General features: G+C 39.2%; 1 protein-coding gene across 1 annotated transcript in view; it reads right to left on the bottom strand.

Annotated features, from left to right (window-relative positions):
- Nucleotides 1-105: 105 nt before the first annotated feature.
- Nucleotides 106-20,997, bottom strand: part of glis1b (GLIS family zinc finger 1b) — a 73,116-nt gene continuing 52,224 nt past the window's right edge. Inside the window, exons 5-8 of the mRNA XM_008407070.3 lie at nt 12,746-12,907; nt 9,792-9,902; nt 4,500-4,641; nt 106-402 (exon numbers count right to left, since the gene is read on the bottom strand). Of these exons, the coding sequence (XP_008405292.2) occupies nt 224-402; nt 4,500-4,641; nt 9,792-9,902; nt 12,746-12,907 (594 nt within the window). The 3' untranslated portion in view covers nt 106-223. The remainder of the gene's footprint in view (nt 403-4,499; nt 4,642-9,791; nt 9,903-12,745; nt 12,908-20,997) is intronic.

The following is a 20,997-nucleotide window of genomic DNA, read 5'->3' as shown; positions in this document are numbered from 1 at the left end:
AGAATTCTGACAAGATTATGTTTTTTTGGGGGGGTTTTTTCCCCTCATTATTCAGGACAAGCTCAGTCTTTTTTTAACAGATTAATGTTTGTGCTTCCCACCCCGATGACACATTTATAATTCTCTAATCCCTTACAGTGACCCATATTGAGACGAGTGTGACGCATTTCCACATCTACAAGCTGTTTGTTTCGCATCCAGCGGGATGTGAGCGGGCGAGGACTCACCCGTCCCTTGCGCCATCCACGGATGCCAGAGGGGACAGGTGATGAGGGCTGCCGAGGTCCCGATCCAGCCGGTGCTGTCGGGAGGGCAGGTCTGTGACGGAGGCAGGGTTGGGGGCATGAGAGAGGAGCTCCACCGAGGTGCTCTGATGGGGGTTGCTGGAGCCAGCGTACAGGCCTGAAAGACAAACAAAGCTAATTCGGTAAACGTGCCAGATAAACTCAAGGGTCCTGCGCGCAGTCTTTTCCTTTGAGCAAATTAAAAGCCATTTCATGGTAACAGGGTTTTGTTTTGACAACCTTCACCCAATCCCTGTGCTTTGCAGAAGAAAATGTTCCTTGTTTGTGCTGTTTGTAATTTAAGGTACATTGTTTGTGCTGCCACAGGGACCTGGCCTGGTTCCGCTTTTTTCTTATTATCCAATAATCGGCTAAATTAGAACATATGTTCGAACAGTGAGCATGAAACGCAGAACTTTGTAAAAGTTACCAAAAGAAAATGTCAAAATGTTTCATTTAGAAACGCTCCGCTTTAAGGTTATTTAATTTATAGTTTTTGGCACAGTACCGTTAGGGGGAACCGTTATTTCATACTCAGGCTGCATGATGCCAGCTTTTCTTCTATTTCAAGAGGAAAAGTGTTGTTAAGTGCAAATCATTCCACAAGCTTTAAACTGTCAATATCAAATTTCTCTTGATATTTTTCTCCCGTAAACGACTCTTGCCCAGTTTCAAGATCCCAAGGTGACATCTTGAAATCTTCTTGTTTGCTCTGGCTAGAAATTTTAAGCCCGAAGGTGTTGAGTTTAAAGGATAAAACAGAGAAGCTGGAACCATCAGGTTTTGGCCATTTGTGCTTGAGCATATTTTCTCCAAAATTGCTTTTCATTTCTTACCGCTTCGCGCATACGACTAAGATTTACACGGACAATTCTTCCTACAAATCTGCTCCGCTGCTTCTAAGCTTTCAAAAACAATAATTTTCCAGCAGTTCAATTTCATCAACTTAGAAGAAGTGTTCCTCTGGAGGCCCATTCGGCCCGGAACTTCCCATTCCTGACAACAAATCTAGTTAGCATTGAATCAACATGATCAACTCTTTCTCTCCTCTGACTGTAAATCTACTCTGATTTCTTTCATGGCAGTCAGTAAGTGAGCACTAACTGTCTGGAACAGTTAAACTGCAACAAAAATTGGCGCAAAGGAGAAGATGGAGGGAAGAAAAAAAAAACGCTCTTGGCTCTTGCAGACCGATCTGATACTGCTCATGATTCATTAATAATAAGTCACGAACCTTAAACCTTTTTACCTCTAGACTCGTCATTTGCTATCACACGGGCAAAAGATTTGACAAATAATACCTCTAATTGCCAAAGTTTGACCATTTTTTGTTTTTTAGTTTAACAAAGAACAATTTACTATGCGAGTTTTTCAAGGAGCACTGAAAATATGCCACCGTGTGAGACTAAGAATTAGACTTCACATCTTTTTCGTCAATTCATATAAAGCAGAGGAAAACTGCAAAGTGAGGAAGACAATATGATTTTTTTTAAATCCTTTGAAAATAATTGAAATGCATTGCAAGCATATTTACTTTGTAACTGCACATGCAAGTCTTTTAGGAACTATATGTTTCTAGCAGCGTTTCAAGCCCAAAAACAAAAGTCTTTCCCTGCTTCTGTTTGAAAATCAACCCGAGCTCAGTCTGATTAAACAGACACCGTCGGATAGTTTTAGCTCTGGCCACAGATTCTCATTTGGAGTAAGGTGTGGACTTTGACTGGGCCATTCGATCTCGTTCTTATGAATGGACTTTGATCTAAACCATCATAACGTCGCTCTTTCCTTTTATTTAGTCATTATCCTGCTGGAAGATGAGCCTCGATACTATTCTCCTTCTTGTGCAGCCTCAAAAAGCTTTCTTCCTTGTTTTTATTTCTATTTGTCTGCCCATCAGCTGTGACCAGCTTCACCCACAGCATGATGGTGCTACTGTCCAAGTGTTACCAGGTTGATGCATACTGTGGGCTTTCACCTCACATCCTGGACATATTGTTGAATTGTGCTGACAAACTTCAGAAACCTTCACAGAAAAGATGCCCTTACAGGGAGATTACATCGCTCAAAAGCGAATAATATCGACTAAAAAGATACGTTTTGAAGGCAATGTTGCACTAAATTTCATTTCAGTGTATCAGAGTAAAGGGGCCTTAGCAAATATGCACGCCACACTTTTCAGATTTGCTTATAAAAAGAAAAATCCATGAATACCTTTCCTCACATTTCACAATCATGTCAGCCCAATAAAATACGTTGACGCCGTATACCAATTAAAGTTCCTCCAGCTGTACAATCAGAATATGCCGACCTCTGTTCTCAGCTCTGATAAGTCAACGCAGGCATATCAGGGAACACCATAATCATCCCCCATAAAGCACAGAGGGGTTTCTCGTAAGCCTCACTGCAGACATGTAAATAGGTGCAGACTTATAATCAGCTAACAGGAAAGCACGTTTAACTCTTACTGGAACCGTGACTCACTTTCTGCCCTGCAAACGTTAATGACTGGATACCTGCCAGCCCTGCCCCATTTCTTTCATGCTTCCTATAAGCCATCAAACAAAGTGAAACTCGTGTAAATTGGAATCCTGAATCCAAACCACAAGGCTGCGACGTCTTTGCTGCACTAAGTAGTGCCTAATTTGGTGCTTGCTTACGAGGAAGCCCCTTGGAGGCCTTTAAACCTGTTAAAGCATGAGAACAAGCAGCATCCACCAAAAGACGACGGAAAGGAGCAGTTTAGGAGCCAAGGCTCTGTTTGACATTCAGGGAAAAGTTGAGCGTTCGCTGAAGTCAGAGCAGATCCAGCAGCAATAACCGAAAACAACAGGGAGCCTGGACGAACTACAAGCAGAAAACAGGGACAGATGTGTCCATAAACGGAAGCTGCGGGGCATCTCTTTCGTGTCTCCTAGATTGCTGTAATCCATTTATTTCTCTTGCTCACTCAGTCCACCGAGATGTTCGCTTTCAAAGGGAGCCAAACATGTCAAGCAGAAAACTGGACATTTAAAGACCTTGCATGCCTACATTAACCTCCTGTTTGCAGATTTTGCACTACATGATAAGCAGCAAGGACAACATGACTGCAATGAAACACAAGTCAAGCTGGACTGTGAGGTTGCAACATTTTCTTTTTAAGGCTTAAGCACGGCGAAAACGCTCAACTGTTGATCGGAAATAATGTGTCAATAATCCAAACCCTTCATACTTTTCTTTATAAAACATTTCTAAAGAGTATTTTATTTTCATTTTTACAATTTTACAGCCATTCATGTTGTGCTATGAAATACACTGAAATGCACTGCTGTCATTAGTCTTTATAAGCCCCAGTGTCACTGTTGCAGGTCAACTGGCCACAAATATTTGATTTGATTGGAAGAAATGAAAGAATGTTTTCATTCATGGCAAGAAGTCGACAAGAATATAAAACAGTCGGTTGGGGGATCAAGTTTCAGTCTTTGACAAGGATTGCATGTCGTCCCGGACTAAACGTTGCATGGCAGGCACTTAAAAAATCTGTCTAAATTCAGTAGCTGTAGAGAAAGTGAGGATGATTGCAATTGAAGAAGCTGTCAATTGTCATTCAATCTCTGCAAACACAGAACATCGTGTTAATGCCTTTGCTGCCCAGTTATTCAAGTCAGAATTTGGAGAACCTTCAGGAATCAGTTTAGACTGCACAGATTTTTGTCAAACATCAGGAAGAAGAAAGACTGAATGCAGTTATAAACAAAGACATGGAGTACTCTGTGGTACAAATACAGAGCAACTCAGTTTTCCTCTCAGAGGCTGATTTATTTTGGACCACATGTCAACATTTATTGCGTTCTCCAGAGAAATGGACTGCTTGTCATACAGCCGACTGGATGGGATCAATCACAATGCAGGAAACAAGTAAAAGTACAGCGACAGGGAGATGGGAAAGTGACCTGATGTCTGTTCCTGTCAGCCTCCATGGGAAGCTGCTGTAAAATAAACGTTTTTTTTTTTTTCTCAGTTCTGACGACAGAAAAATAAAGAAAAAGCGCATTGAGCCATCTCTAACGATGACACATCTTCTAACTGGAACAAGACAACAAAAAGTGTGTTAAAATTCATTTAATTAATCATTTTAAAATGCTTCATTAAAAGCAACAAAATAATCGGGGATGTGTTTCCTTAGCATGAGTAAAATGCTTTCACAGGGAAGGTGCTACCCTGCCGTCTGTGTACCTGTGAAGATGTCTGGACAGAGTGCGGGGGAACGAACATCTTTGCCGTTGTAGATCTGAAGCGAGGAGCTGGAGCTCTGCAGCTGCTGCATGGAGAGACAGTCGCCGAGGACATCCTGCTCCAGGTGTGGGCAGGGCCGCAGCTGAGGAACACAGCAGGGAACGATTCAAAAATATTACATATTATATCATATTTCACAAAGTACACATTCTTTTAAAAAAATAATCTCTATAGTTTCTCCAGAATAAGATTGTGATGTTAATGTTGATGAATGATTAAGAAAATAAATGTGTGTTGTCTGTATTGAAAAGATAAAGGAAAGACAATTTCCTTTATTTTTGATGTCCTTCACTATTTATGGGTAATTAATCTCGGTTTTAACCACAGATTTCTTTTATTTATTTCTTTTGTTATCTTTCATTGCTTACCTTAACTGTGTTTAATGAAAACGCATCACAGCAGAAAATGTTATCACAGCAGTCAACGTAACAAAAAAAAAAATTAGCCGCTTTAATTCTGCTTTTGTCTTATTTTGCCATCGTATTTTACTGTATCTAAAAACACATTTTGCATGGATATAATTGAAGAGAGGTTTATGAAACAGTACGTTTGTGGTGAATGTTTGAAAGTCTATTGGCGCACCCAAGAGGTCAAACAACCACTAACTGAACTAATCAGAAAACTTAAAGCACTTGGGATACTGTGATATATAAATCTTCATCACTGCAGATTGCATAGCATGAAATCAATTAACATCACTTTTCCTTCTTCCTGTGACACCTGAGCACCATTCGTGTGGCATTTATGGCATTTAAGTGGCAACTCCCAAACTGTAGAATTGTCCAAAAAAGCTTGCTGTAGTATCAGATGTGTGGAACAGCATTGCTGCAGCAGAATTCACTTATAGCCATGTGTATTCCTATCGCATTGCATGCAAAACAGATAATGAGAGTATACACCCGGGAAGCTTTGGAAAACATAAAACTGTGCATCAGCTGGCTGCTATCTGTATCAACATGCTGTGTTGAATGAAAAATATGTGATAACTTCAACCCAAGCTGTATTGTTTTATTAGAAAGTTCTTCTCTAAATATTTTGTCATTTCGATGTAACTGAAAATAGTTCTCAACACATGCTGGAGCAAATGCTTTCAGGTGGGCAGATATAATGAAGTTTGTGAAGCAATTTCTTATAAATTTCTTATTATTTTTTCTTTAAACCATCAAGTCTAATCATTGTCTATCGTTAACTCCAGTTTCTGCTCCACTACAAAAATCAGTTCCACATTTTGATTTTGTGGTTGGAAGCATCCTTTATCTGCATCATTAAGACATCTACTCTAAATGATTTGTTTATCCGACAGAAAGCATCGACAAGGAGCCAAGTGGGCAGTCATTTTGTGTCTGCTTTTTGTTAGATTTCTGGTGTTCCCACAAGAGATTTCATAACATTTAAAATATGGTTTATCTTAACAGTTTTTCAGCTGGCATCCTCCATGTTTGGTTTCATTCTCTGTGTCAGTAAATGTGTACACATGGGTCCTCCTGGGGATTATTATGAGTGTCCTGCAAAGCATTCATCACGTGTAATTGAGGCTCTGTTTTCTCCACAGCGACACTCTCAACAGTTTGCTTTTCTGGGCCAACTCCAACAGTGGAGTAAGAGCGTTTGTTTGACATTTGTCCATAACATCTGGGCCGCTGGGGCATTCTGCACTACAGCTTATTAACAACGCTACAAGCACACATGTGTTTCCCCTTTTACGACGTAAAGCAGAGGAACACATCATCCAGCCTGCCACTATCCAACCCTCTCCACAACAATGAGCTCTTTCTCTCTGTTATTTAGCCACTTCCAGGCAGGGAAAGAATGGACTTTCTGAACATAAACGCGATGAAACATGGTCAACCTGATCTACTGAGAGGGGAAATTATTTCCAAAGACACTTAACCTGTAGAAAAAGCCCAACATTTCATCAGAATTTGTGGACCGCACTTAAGTCGGTTTCCTGGTATGACCGTGACTTTTAAGAACAATCCATTCATTGGGCTGGTCATTCACAAAGCCTTCCTTGACTAGTTTGGATCCGTGTGTGTCTTGTTGGAATATCCAAACTTTGTCCAAAGTCCAACTATCTGACGCCAGATCTCAGCCAAAGATGGATGGAAATTGGTGACGGTGTTTAAGAGCAGGCCAGAAACCACCAAGGCTCAAGGCTAACGACGGGAAGATGTTGCGACACCACAGTGAAGCAAACTTTATATCAGTGCAGTGGGACAATTAAGAAATAAGGCCCTGCTCCAAAATTTAGACGCTTTACTTAAGTAGCTGAGCAACTGTCATGCATTTAGAGGTAGCATCAACTTCATGTTGAAACTAAAGATTCGTGGATGAAACTTGGGCTAAATTGTGTGTTAAAAATTTAGCCCAGTGATCCCATTGGGGATGTTCAACCTTTTTATTCCATTATGTATCTGGACGGCCACTCACAAACTTAAACCCACTGGAAGTTTGTCAACTTTGTTCAAAAGTTTCTTTGCCTGGAAACAAACCAATTTAAATGATCTATGCAAAGAGGAGCTACCAAATATCCAAACACAATTATACCAGTTCATGTTCATGTCTAACAGAGCTACATAGCTCCTCTGTAACTTGTTTAATAAATTTTTTTTTCAAACATTATCTGTGGTATACGCACATATTTGAAGTTGTGTAAGTAAAAAAAAAAAAAAAGCACAATACAGCTAGTTTTTAAAAATCATTAAAGTTGTTCTTCAGCTTCAAATTGCATGGTTAAAATCACGAAATTCTGATTTTATTCATGTTCAGACGCCACTCTGTACAGCAACAAGCTTTCCAGACTTATCTTTACTTTGCACTTTTCTCTGTTGGTGTATCTGTGAGATGTTTCTACAACTTTACTAAAAACTTTCTGCATCTGTGAAAATTAGATACACAGAAATCTAATTTTCTGTGAATCTTTTCTGTTTTTCTGGCCTTACTCTAAAGCAGGAGTCTTCAACTCCAGGCCTTGAGGACCGGTGTCCTGCAACTTTTGAGATCATAATCGGGACTCTGGAGAACTTGACTGAAGTAAATCAAACATGTGATTGGGGCGTGTGGGACCTGGGACGCGTCTAAAAGCTGCAGGACACCAGACCCTGAGGCCTAGATTTGAGGACTTCTGCTCTAAAGGGTGAAAGTCCAACTGAAATCCAAAATAACTAGAAAAGGGGATCATTTAATATTCCCATAAAACAGATGTTGTATGTAAATTTTAAAAACTAAGATCCCTAACTGCCCAAATTTTAATACATTTGACAAATTATGTCACTGAATGTTTATCTGCTGAAAGCATTTGAGCTCAGAACATCACCATAGGGCAATTAAATCGGCAGACGCTGAGCTGTAACTCGTCCCTCTGGAGCGGTGTCGACAAAGGTCTTGTTAAGTCACCAAGTGTGTGTGTGAGAGAGAGAGAGAGAGACCACCATCATGTTTTTGTAGCACTAAATCTATAATCAATCATTCTCATACAGCAACCACACTTTATAGCTTATGTAGAGTCACTAAAATGTCCATGAAAGTTGTAACTGGAACAAAAAATTCACCAACGCAGACTTTACTTTACTTCTGCTTTCGAAGAAACAAAAGGGAGACAAGAGAGACAGCAGCAGCTGAAGTGTTGCCTGGACATCATTAATTAGAGTACATTGAGAGCCAAATTATCTCAAATGATCTAAAACAGAGCATACATATCCTAATATTAGCTTACCACTCCATATGTTTAGAAACAAATGAAACAAGTTTTCCAGTACGTTAACTCAGGTTGGAACTGTGGTTGTCAAGAGAAATGGAGACGCGAATATCACTGAAGTGTGAATTTACACAATACTCCAGAAATGTAGAGTGTTTATTTAACTAAAATTTAAAGCTACCCAGGTGGTAATTATTTAAGTAATTACACTATTGCAACAGATTAGGACACTGTCGATACATTCCCGACATTTTCTATCAGGGACAAAAGAAAAAAAAACCCTAAAATAATCCTGGTAATCCAAAGTAATTTTGTGTTCTCATAACATCACAAAACAGCCAGAGGTTTCCTAGATCGAGCCGTCCACTCTGACCGAGTCACCTGGTTCAAAGGGCTTTGGTCATCCAGGTAGCCAGAATGAGTAAGAGTTTCTATGTGGAGGATCCAGAAGATTTACAGGATTCCCACAAACCCTGCAGCAGCCCAACCACGTCAGCTAGATTCTCATATCAAAGAGGCCATAAAGAAATGACTATTTCCACTTTATTTAAACTGAATGTCACAACTCACAGGAAATTTGCTCATATAAACTTTGATGACTTTCAAACCACAAGAAAGCAAATTCCTCTCATCTGGTGATCGGATGACTGCATCACGAAGCCACGATTCCTAACCCGAACCTATGAGATCATTTTTTATAATGTTACAAATGAGCTTTGTGTATAGCCTGCTTTGTTTAATGACTCATCATGAATGTTGGAAATCTTTACAGTAATTAGCTTTAGCATTATCAAAGCATATTTAGGTTTATGGTAAAAAAGAAAATACCACACATCGACTATCAAATCAGTATGTGATAACTTTCTCTCTAATTGTACCAACAACATTTCACAATTTGTAGAAGTTTGATTAATTATTGTGCATTTTCTTGAAAAGAACGCACAACAAAATTAAGTGTGTTGTGATTACAAATAATAGACTTTGAATCAGATATTGCAAAATGCAATACACTACCTAGTTTAGTTCAAAATTAACCCTGAAAGATTTAGCTTGAAAGCAATCTCTTAATTTTACTAACACATTTCTAGTGAATGGGAATATCATTAATGTTTTGGAGCAGCCAAATCTGAAAAATAACCGGCAGGAGGCCTTCCAGCCTTAAACCCTCGGAGCTCATCGCCAAGACAAAACACTGACATGCCAGTGAAACATGTAATATGGTTGTAAGCAATAATGTTTAAATTGTGGTGATGTCAAAACAGATTTTTCCCCCAATAAATGCAACTGTTATTAAGAATTTTTGACATGCCATTGAATAAAACATAAATAAAACTAATAATTTATACTCCTTTCTAATTATGCAATTATCTTTTGAGAGTTGCCTGTCTTATTTCCTACTAGAATAAAATTTCTTGGTTAAATTAATATAATTTTAAATCGGCGCAGGAATAATTTTGGGCTGAACTGCATGATTCCGTCTCACTACTCGGATATACGTTCTTATCCTGGTTTTACCCACAATGCAAATCTCTTACCTTCTTATGCACCTGCTGCTCTTTGGCTGAGTGGATTTTGACGTGTTTGCGTAGAGAACTGGGATCCGTGTAGCGCTTGGTGCAGCCCGAGATCTGACATGCATATGGTTTCTAAAGGAACAGGAAAAAATATTTAACATCACAATATTTTTCCCAAGTCTTATACATTTAGATGTATTTTGGTTAAAATATAAATATATGGGTAAAAAGGAAAGGAAGCTAAAGGAAAAATTTAAGAACTGAAATTCTAGAAATACGTTAAAATAGTAAAAAAAATGAAATTTGTTAGAGAAAATGTAGAGTCCTACCTTTCAGCTGAGACAGACACACAAGTTGAAGAAAAAAGAAGGCGAAGAAACAGAACGAAAAGAAAAGATCATCAGGTGAGGAGGTTTTAACACAAGACAATCCTCCTTTAAACTTTACTTGCAGTCATATATGTATGCACATTTTCCCCTGTTCTCTTTCCTCTCACTCTGACATTACAAATCCATACTGTCGTAGCTCACACAAATGATATTACAAAATAGTAATGTACACACACTTAAAGTTGTAAAAGCTCCAGGGGGAATATAAATGCTTCGGGAGATGATCCGCTGTGGATAATTAACTTAATTAGCAAAAAAGAGAAAGCTCTGGAAACATTTGCACATCACATTTTGTTGATCAATGAAGAGTTTTGCCAAGCTGAAGCTGTGGTGTTTAAAAGATACCAAATAAGCAGCGCTAAACTGCATAAGCAAAAAAACAAACAAACAAACAAACAAACACAAAAACATGCAATTAATTGCCCTTTCACTCTATTTAAGTGATGATTTTGCTACTGGCTGTCCTCATGGAAAGTGTCACTAGAGCAGAGAGGCTGTAAAAGGAAAATAGTTTTATAGGTTTTAAATGTTCCAAATCACTGACTAGCAATGTCTCCTGTTGTATCTCCTGTTTGCCACGGACATTTTTGCATGTCAGTTTGCACCTGCTTTCAAACGCGCTAGATAAGGACGCAAAAATAGCACCTAAAATTTGGTTCAAGTTCAGTGAATCGTTTTAGGGACGGCCTATGAAAATGAAAGTCACAATAACCCCGAATTTACACTCTGAATTTCCTTACGTCATTTCAAAGGCAAACTGGGAAAACTGCAATTAGCTCCGTCTCTAGCAGTTTCATTCGCCTTCACTTTGATGTTTACTAAACCAAGTTACACTTCATTTAGAGTGCAGAAACACAAGCTGGGTAAATAATCCAGTACAAGTTTTGAGTAAGGTCAGAGTCACTATAGCATAAGAATGACGTGTTTTTGGCTGCGGCACGCTCAGCGATGACTTTAGACGTGAGCTGGTGTGAAGTCATCAGCATCTGGGTCCGTCTGTTAGCTGTATCATTTGGTCAATTGGGAAAATGTGGGTGGTGGAAGAAAATCTACTGCTAATTAAAAGAAAACACAAGTCAGCATTAATTTTTCTTTTTGCCTTTTCTTTGAGAGTTCTGAATGATTTAATAGGAAAAATGTGGGAGCGGCAAAACTTGCAAAATAAACATGTACGGATGACTAATAAAAATCTTTCCTGCGTTTTTATTTTAACATTAAAATGTCACACTCCACAATAAAAAGACTGTTTCTGCACAACATAAATGCATTTTGTTTGAAAAGCGAAAAATGATTCCTTGTTGTTTTTAATTCTTCTATAATCCCATCGCACTATTGCTCAGCTACCTCACATTTCATTTTATTTACCAGAGTAGCTCTGAATAAATGATTTGCAGCATTTTGTGCATCTGATGCTGCAGCATAGTTGGATATCCAGCTAAGCCATGCTTTTTGGACTTTAAAAAAAATGGACTTAACTGCTAGCTAAATGTAGCAACATCCCAAGTAACATCATGCTCAGCTATGCTGAAGCTCTGTCTGCACCGATGAAGACCTGCCCACCTCGACATGCTGAATGCCTTAAATGGCTGAATTTTGTGGGTGATATTTAAAGTGTATTTAAGTGCATCAAGCCAAATCATTTTAACATAACATCCAGTTGTAAAAACAACAAAGTGAGCATTAATATGACGCCACAGCTAGCAAACAGGTTGTTATATTGGCCACTTTGTGCCTAATGTGCAGTGCATCATAGTCTACATACAGGATGACAAGTCTAAGTTGCTTTCCAATTCCAATCTGACTGTGAAACGTAAGCCTATTCCACTGTACTTAGAACATTTAATTAACTTATTTTTTTTTACTAAAAATATTTTTACAAAAGTGTGAGAAAAAACCTGTTATATTTTTGCAAAATATAGAGAAAACTAATGGGGCATTCATCTTATAGGGAGGAAAAACAAATACACCAGAAATATAGTGGAAGCAAAGCAGCTCATTTACTCCATGGCTGTGCTGGCATGAGAATGCTGGTCAAGTGGGCTATAAGTTGGTGGCGGTGCAGCCACCTGATGGGTGGCAGCGATGAATGACTCAACCGTTCCACCTCCATACTGTACGCTCTGAAGAAACAAGCAGACCTCTGTTTTAGCTTGCGTCCTGAATCTCTTCGGTGGGAGCAGCAGCCTGCGCTAATGGTGATGATTATTAAAGGACCTGCAGCAGGTTTCTACTGAAGTAGGGAGTGAAAAACGTCCCGCAGTCTCACTGATTTATGAGAAATTACACTCTGTCAAAATGTAGAAATAGGCAGAGAAGCTTGGCAGTAGATTTTGAACGTAGTAAAATTAAATGACTAAAGTTTAATCATACGGCAATCACATACTCGGGGGATATTTATTGCTATTTACGCCACAAATAATTTTTTGGGACTTTTTAATATGACCTAATTTCAGCTCGAGTTTCGCAGACAGACAAAAGGAGCCTGTATCTGGGTGACTGCACACGACTTTTGGGTTCGTGTCAAGAAGCCGACCACCCAGGTGATTTTTCAGCAGGTCAAACATGAATTTAAGAATGTTTCCTGACCGTGTCCAGGTGAGTGCGCTGGTGCTTGGCTCGGTCGCTGGAGTTGCTGAATGCCTTCTGGCAGCCAGGATGCTGGCAGAGGTACGGCTTCTCGCCCGTGTGGCTCCTCAGGTGGATCTTCAGGTTCTCCAGACGGGAAAATGCTTTGTTACAGCCCTCGAACTGTGGGAGGAGGAGAGACCGCTTACAAAGAGAAAACTGGGGGGGAAACAAACCAAAGTATGTGCCTGAGTGATTCAGAAACAAGTCATCCCTCGCTTTTACCTATTTTGGAGCTTCTAATAAGGATAGTGTTCATTCTACAAGATATATTGACTGATTGAAAAAGACCGGAGGTGCAACTGTGAGCACTTCTTTCTGCATCTTTTGAAAGCATCTGCCAATCCAAGACTCTTTGTGAAAACCACTGAGCGCCTGCGCTCCCAGCCTGTCATGTTAATTGCAGGGGGAAACTGGAGCACGCCATACAGTGCGGTGTCGTTTATTTTGCCGTAATGCATAGCGGGAGATAAGTATTCGGCAGTGTATAGTCCATTAGACTGACAAGTGACAGTGACTGTAAACAAGCTCATATCTGACCCTGCTTGGCTCATCCGATCCCAAGCACTCACCCAATGAGCACCACAGATTTGTTAACGTGTGAATCATTCATGAGGCTTCTCATGTATCCACTTCTGGGCTTGTAAAGAAAATGGAAAATGGAAACAAACAAAAACAAATTGTGGAGGGTGAAAGCAGCTTTCGCTGTCAAGACTCTCTACGGGGGAGTGTCAGGTTAGGAGTGATAAAATTCTTAGGTAGAAATAATATGGGAGGTTCCACTTAATATAACTTTTGAAACACACAGGAGCCTCTTAATAAATTAACCCTCTGATGCATGAATTGTAAAAGAACAACAAAAAATCTTCAGTGTTTTTATTCTTGAGTTCAGGGATTTAAACATGTGTCCACTCCTGTGGACAACCTGCACCTGAGCACAAAAAACAAAACGCATGAACTTAATTTTGGCTCTTTAAGCACCGACTTTAGCTGCTGTCCACACATTGTGAATTTCAACACACTTGAATGGGCTTTGCTGCAAAATCCTCTCAAAAATGTGATTATCCCTGTTGCTTGTGTACCTTTTGCTACCTCATGCTTCCTTTCCCCTCAACTTTCCGTCAATGTGCTCGGATAAAACACATTGAACCTCCAGCCTCTTGACCTGAGAGACTAGAAACACAACATTTCTGAATTAAAATGTTTTTATTGTAAGATTTGCATTTTCCAAGAAACTGAACTTTTGGTGTCATCACCTGTAGGTTATAATCACTCACATGGGGAAAAAAATGCACACTTACTAATTATACGTATGCAAATCAATTTACTGAGTAAATACCATCATCTCTAGTTATCCCTATAAAGATGAATTTGCCTTAAAAATAAATATAACTGTAAAGATGTTCTATTTTTTAAGACAAAAATAAAGCACAAAGAACATCATCCATCGGGACAACATTAAAAATGCTTTGTTAGGCTGAACTCAGTAAATGTAAAGTTGACATCCGGCTGCTAAAGCTCACGTCTTTTTATTCTCGCCTGACCTTTAGCTAGGCCGAATGACAACAGGTCAGGTTGCAGCTCAGGACAGAGCAGCGGCACTCCAGCTCTCTTTTAGCTCAACACTCTTAGCCTCCTTCATTCACTCAGGCAGCGCAGGTTGGGCCTTCTATTCACCAAGGCTCCATTTAAGAAAGACGAAACCCAAACCCGTCATGGTAGAACCGTCTTAGGTGACCTTGGCTCATTTGTGGGTTTCTGAATGCAGCGATGTGGCTCAGTAAGAGAGTCTTAATCTGTCCAAGCCAAGCAGTGTGTCACACGGCTCCACAAAGAGTTTGTAAGATCTCCGAGTTAAGTTTGGAAACAAAACTTTCATTCAGGATGATCAAAATCATACTTTTACCTCTCCGTGCCTGCAGACAAAAAAAAACAAAAACATGCAAAACGCTTTTTTTAGGCTAATTTTACTCAAACAAACATTAATGTATCCAAACACAGTACAATATGAGGACTTGTCAGTGCTTCCAAACAGAAATACGCTTGAAATTTTGAAATCCTGTCCAAGTCCTGTTGGACGTTAATGTTGCCAGGGCTCGACGTTTTGCTGCAAAAGAACACAAGTCCTCAGAGTGCAATTCACATCTGCAGCTAAGCCAGATGCATAATCTAAGTGCATATTCATGAGTTCGTAAAAGCCAAAATGTGGAGCTACACAGTAAAGCAGGACAGTTTGAATATGCATGTAGGATCTAATGTGATAGACAAACACAAAATGCTGGTCTGTCAGGAAATTAAAAAAAATATGAAAAAGGTGCCAAGTATTTGCCTTCAGACCCTTAGTCAACAATTTGCCAAGCTCCATTTCGCTGCGAGTATTTGTTCATTCTTCTCTAGAAAATAGTAAGTCAGAATCTTCTACTTAACATTTGTTTTCCTATTTTAGCCCTGGTTGTGTTTAGGTTTGTCGTTCAATCTTTATTGGTTAAAATGTTTTATTTTTTATTTTTTACCATCTATCTTCCCATTAGCTCTCATCAGTTTCCCCCCGCTGCCGTATGAAGGCATCACCTCAGCATGATGCTGCCACCACCATGTTGTGCTCAAGGTGTTCAAAGTTTTGAATATAGTTTATAACCTTGTTGCATTATGTTTGAAAGGTAGTTGTAAAACAGATTTTGTACATGTAAAACATATAATTTTCCTTGAACATCACAGTTTTATACAAGTCCGTGTTGAAACTAAGAAGTTTTTACTTATAATGTGACAAAGTGAACAAAAACATTCATAAATACTTTTGCAAGGGCATGGTATAATATATCTGGCAGACTTTGAGGCTGAGAATTAAGTTCTGGAAAACAAACCAAGCTCGTATTTAGGCACCAAAATTCCATATTTATGGAAATTTGTTTCGCTGAAACAAATTTGAAGATAAATTAGTTAGAAGTCCGTGGAGGAAAACCATGTTACTCACGAAAAAGCGTATTATTGATCTGAGGATATAATTTGTAGAGAGACAATCCAAGCGTGAAGTTTTCCTGGCGAGTAAAACAAAAAAACCTCATAAGGCACCAACGTCTTTGGGAATAGACGTTACCCAGGAACTCAGCAGAAAAATAAATCTATGCTAAAGTAAACCATTTTAATGCAGCCAATCTGCTGGTTTAAATTACTTCTTTCAGAAAGTGTGCTGACTGTCAACTTCATTTTGGAGGTTTGCTGTATTACAGTGCTGGTAAAATGAAATATGCCACTCCTGCTGGTAATGAGAGAAGAAAAGAGTGGTAGTAATAAGAGTCTCCGTCAGGCCCAACCATATGTGGTCCCATTTTGTCAGCCAAGACAGTTATGTGTTGTTGTTTTTTTTCACCCGACTACACTAATCAAAGTTACAGCCATAATGATGATAAAAGCCTCTTAAGATAACATGTACATTAAGAAGCATAAACTGTGTCAGTAAGGTGGTACACCATTCATAAAGAAGCTGACTCGAATCTAAACTGCGCAGAAAGCACCACATGGTTGAAAGTGGCATAAACAGAGTCGGTGGTTGACGGATGACTGGTTTTGCCTTTGATATTACCTATAAAAACAGCTTAAACTGCGCTAATCACATTAATTGCTTTAAACATGTTTAGTTTTCCTCTCTGAAAACCCTCCGTCCAGGGTAAGCCAGAAGGCAGCCGCACGAGGGGAGTGGCACCGGCACTCTTGAGGGCTTTCAGCCCCATTTGACACCGTCCTCAGAGCTGAGTGGGTCGCTCAGCGGCTCGGTAAACATTGGGGATGACAGCGGGGTCTCGACGTGGCTGAAGGGAGCGCGAGCGAGGGTTAAAACCCCGGGACAAGTGGCTGATCACAACAGACAGATTATGGACTCTGCGTTCAGAGCAGAGGTGGTGCGTCACGCCTCGGGCCTTCATGGGAAATTACTCTTGACTGGCAGGGAAAAGACCAAACAGTGTCAGGAGCAAAAAGGCAGCAGTGTGGGACTCGGCTCGCAGGCAGCGGCTCATTAGCAACCTGCCGGAGCTGCGGCTGACGGGAACAAACCAGCCGTTGTGGACGGCTGCTGGGCGGAATACAGCCGCTGACATGTTTAACGAAAATCTGATTTAAAGTCTAAATGAGTGACGCAAGAAGACACATATGTACACGAAGAGGATCAGAAGATGTAAAGAGGCTCATCTGTTGAAAAGTGATATTTGCGCAATGAAGTTGTTGCTACTAGTGTCATTGAATACATTTGTTTTTATTTTCATTTCAGGTTCCAAAATGTTCCCTTTCTACTTGCCGGTTGCAACAGATTTAAGGTATTCACAGGGTGTCCCCCTTCAACTTGAATATATTTCTGTGTCCCCTTGATGCCGGAAGACTGAACTTGGATTTGGGAAAGGATTCACAACCAACTGAATAAAGTTTCAAGTCGAGAAGCCAGCAGAATTCTTTCACTGGAGTGCTTATTTATTTTTACAACATTCTATAAAGTTGCAGTATGGGACTTTTCTAAATATATGGTATGAGACAAACAATCTGAGAAAAAAATCGAGCTCCTCTGCCTCCTCCCAGTGTCCAAATCTGTATTATAACGTCAAGAGCCTATTAAGTTGCTTTTTTCTTGGATCTCAGAAATTCTGACTTTTAGTGCAAAATAAATTAAGAAAGTTATCAAACTTGATTTGAAAATACATAATATCTACCGTGTAGACACCGCTGGGTAACAACTGGGTGATACAAAACATTTAATTCGCAATTCTGACAATTCTTAATAAACCAACAACAACCTCTGTTGTTGAATCTCTGCTTTAATGGATAAAGTGTGTTATGCACCTGATCAGAGCTAGCTAATTATTTAGCAAAATAGTTTGCAAATAAAAGAGCCAAAGACTGCAGCAATAATATTATTAGCTCAGGTTGATCAGAAATGACATACAGGTAAAACACAGTTAATGGCTGCAGATTTCACAGTGTTTTAATGTGACAGTCACCCTCAGTCTGAAAGCTGGTAAAGTGATCTGACCAAGGAGCATCTTGATTTACAATTAAGTTACAATTACTCATGTTCTAAAGGTGTGAGATAGAGGAAATACATTCTCAAAGCTCATCAGACAAATCCTGGACTCTTTACAGGAAAGCAACACAGAAATACAAATTTTCAATCAGCCAACAATATATAAACTGCCACGGCTCAAATTAGGATGTATAACAGTTTAAGTAAAAAAAAAAAAAAAAAAAGGTTTAGAGGAAAGAGTTGGTTTATCAAGAGGAAAACCACCAACACTTCAGGATCTATACACAGGGGAGGAGGTGCAGCACAGTGCCCCAGCTACAGAAGAGAGGAACATGTGTGTTTAATCTTCCTGCTTCCAAATGCCCTGTGGCAACCACAGCAAAGTGCAGAAAAACGTAAATGGATGAAATTATATCCATATGATCCGAGACGAGCTAAGGAGAGACGGGTTTCTCATGCACTTTGTTAGGATGTAATATTAAAATCAGCTTAGGTAAAACATTCGCATTACATAGTTTACACATATCATTTGATTTCCACTCCACATCAAGCAGCCAGCCTTGTCTGCTGCGGATACGCCTTTAATTAGACATAAAAATATTATTTGGGCATATTATTTCGATACGTCAAAAAGGAAGGGGTTGCTTTATACGCAACTGTTTTCCATATTTCCAGAGCCTATCTTCTTCTGTTACCCATCTTTTTTATATGTGAGTAAGAATGATCACAATTCTCCAAAAAAAAAAAAAAAAAAAAAAAAGGTTGATGAAAACAGGAAAGGAGTGTTGTCCAGATGCACACAGAGCGAGAACTCAACCGATAAATTGGTAGGAGGAAGTAGTCATTTAAATGACCAAAGAAATTGCTGTTAACAGCCTTTTTGCACTCATGCCTGAACAGTTTCTCGGTCAAATTAAAAACTATGTTGATGGCACAACAGGAAGCAGTCCTATGATGACTAAGTGGGGCTCACATAATGACCCAGCTGAGCTGTTTTGTTCTTCCCAGAGGCTGTTAGTGGATGATTGAGGAGGAAGTGCAGTGATGGATCTGAACTTTGTGTTTCTGCAGCAAAGACTTGTCAAAGTGGTCGCAACATGCTGAGGGGTTTATGGAACCACTTCACCTTATATGATCCAGGCTGCCCAGAACCCCTGTCCAAAATAGCGTACACCTGTGCAGCCCTGCATCAAATTAGAGAGCTAAAATGTAATTTTCTTTCAAATGGGCTACCTGGAGTTTACAGGTTCACCAGATTATGGGAAAAAGGAACGCAGTGTTACATTCTCAAGTAAAAAAAACACAGTTACACAGTTTAGTATTTTGCCGTTTTAGAAGAAATCCAACTGATCACACAGACATAGTTTGACTTGAATTTTCATTTTATATCGACTTTTTGAAAAATGTAGGCATATTTTACAGATGACTAAACTAAACTAAACCAGATGGGTGAACTAAAAGTGGAGTTGATGCTTGAACATACATAGAATTGTCATTTCTGTAAGTTTATATTTTTCTATTTCTATTTAAATATCTTGACAATATTTCTCTTTTTTTCATCCTCTTAAAAAATCTAAATTATGAACTTGAACTCTGACACAAACTAAATTGTCTCAGCAGTTGTATGAAATTTACAAAGAAAAAGTACCTGCTGCGATACAATCGTTTCTTTAAACACTAATTCAAATCGTCACCTTCCTAAATAATGTCCTAAGTAATTTTTTGCCAAGAGTGATTTTTGCAAAAAATAAAAATAAATAGAAATAAATAAATAAATGTAAAAAATAACCTCTTCTTCGAGCCAAAAAATTATCTAGGCAACAAAAAAAAAGCAACAAAAAAAAAGCTATAATTATTTTAGGAAGGCAAATAGAGTCTTTGTGGGAAACATTTTATCCAGGTTTTTAAAAGACTCATCACCATGGCTGTGATTTTTGGAAGAAATCGTGCAAACAACGGCTCTGTTGTTCTCTCTTTGCCAGGACTGGATGCTGAAAATGAAATGAGTAAAATTTCAAATGCAAAGAAGAGTCAATACCCACCTTGCCCTGTTTTCAACACAGACGGGTGCACCATGGCTACTCCAGATTTTTAATTGGAGTTTCTTCTAGGCTTGTAACAATAATCAATAAATCAATTAATTGCTCAATAAAGTAAAACGAGCTCAATAATTCCCATTTGTGTAATTTATAATCTTTCTCTTTTCTCTTTTTGCATCAAAGACTGGAGGACAAAAGTCTTCAGTTTGGTTCATTGGTCTGTTTTTTACAGGGACTTCATAATTCATTTTGTTTGTCGTTTCTGTTGTTTTGTTTATTTATTTTGGATATTTAATTTGTTTCAGTCTTAAATGTCCATTAGAATTGAAAGTTTATTGACCTTTAAGAGTTTGGTCTTCCATTATTTTGTCATTATCATTATGTAACTTGAACAGGGTCTCAAAACAACAACATTACTGGTTATTGCAGTAACTTTTGGGAATATTCATCATCCAGCAAATTTGTTACAGTGACACGCTAAAAATATTAGTCGAAAAAAAAAAACTGAACCAGTGTATGTGTGTTTTAGCACCAATGTAGAAATGCAAATGCAGGAGAGTGTGGAGAAAGTCTAAATTACTGCTTCTCTCTGAAGGTGGAAACTATTTGTGTGAACCAAAACCATAAATTAAACTTCTAGCATGATAGAGCCTCTTTCACACACATATTCCATGTTACACCTCCTCGCTGAATTGAATGTTACAGAAACTGAATTTTGCCATTTAAGAACAAGGAATCTCATTTCACCCATCCTCCATAATGACACAATGACGACTCGGCTGTGGGATGCACTTTTCAATTCCACTGTGATCTTTCTGACATCGGAAATCTTCAAATGGAGCCATTCAGCTTTGACTCTGGATTTTGCGTTCACAGCTATTCTAACCGTGCGCAAGAACCGACTAAAACGCAACACAAAGGATCCAAGGCCACAGCCGCAAGCAGCCACCGAGGCATTAATTATAAAACCGGTTCAAGAAATCCAAACCCGCCTCGAAAAAAGAAACGCCAGAGCTTACGCAATGAAAATCCTAAACATGATCTGCGTTCCAAGCCGGCGTCTGGCCTGGTGTTACTGGCAGTCAATGCAGGATCCTGCTGCGTCCTTTGACACCAGCGCTCACGTCTATTCAGCGCCTTTCACTCACACCTGCCGCCATTTT

The sequence above is a fragment of the Poecilia reticulata genome, chromosome 4 (assembly GCF_904066995.2).
Source record: "Poecilia reticulata chromosome 4, P_reticulata-male-v2, whole genome shotgun sequence".
Taxonomy (NCBI): Eukaryota; Metazoa; Chordata; class Actinopteri; order Cyprinodontiformes; family Poeciliidae; genus Poecilia; species Poecilia reticulata.
Note: the sequence above shows the minus strand (reverse complement) of the source record. Positions and strands in the feature narration are given on the sequence as shown.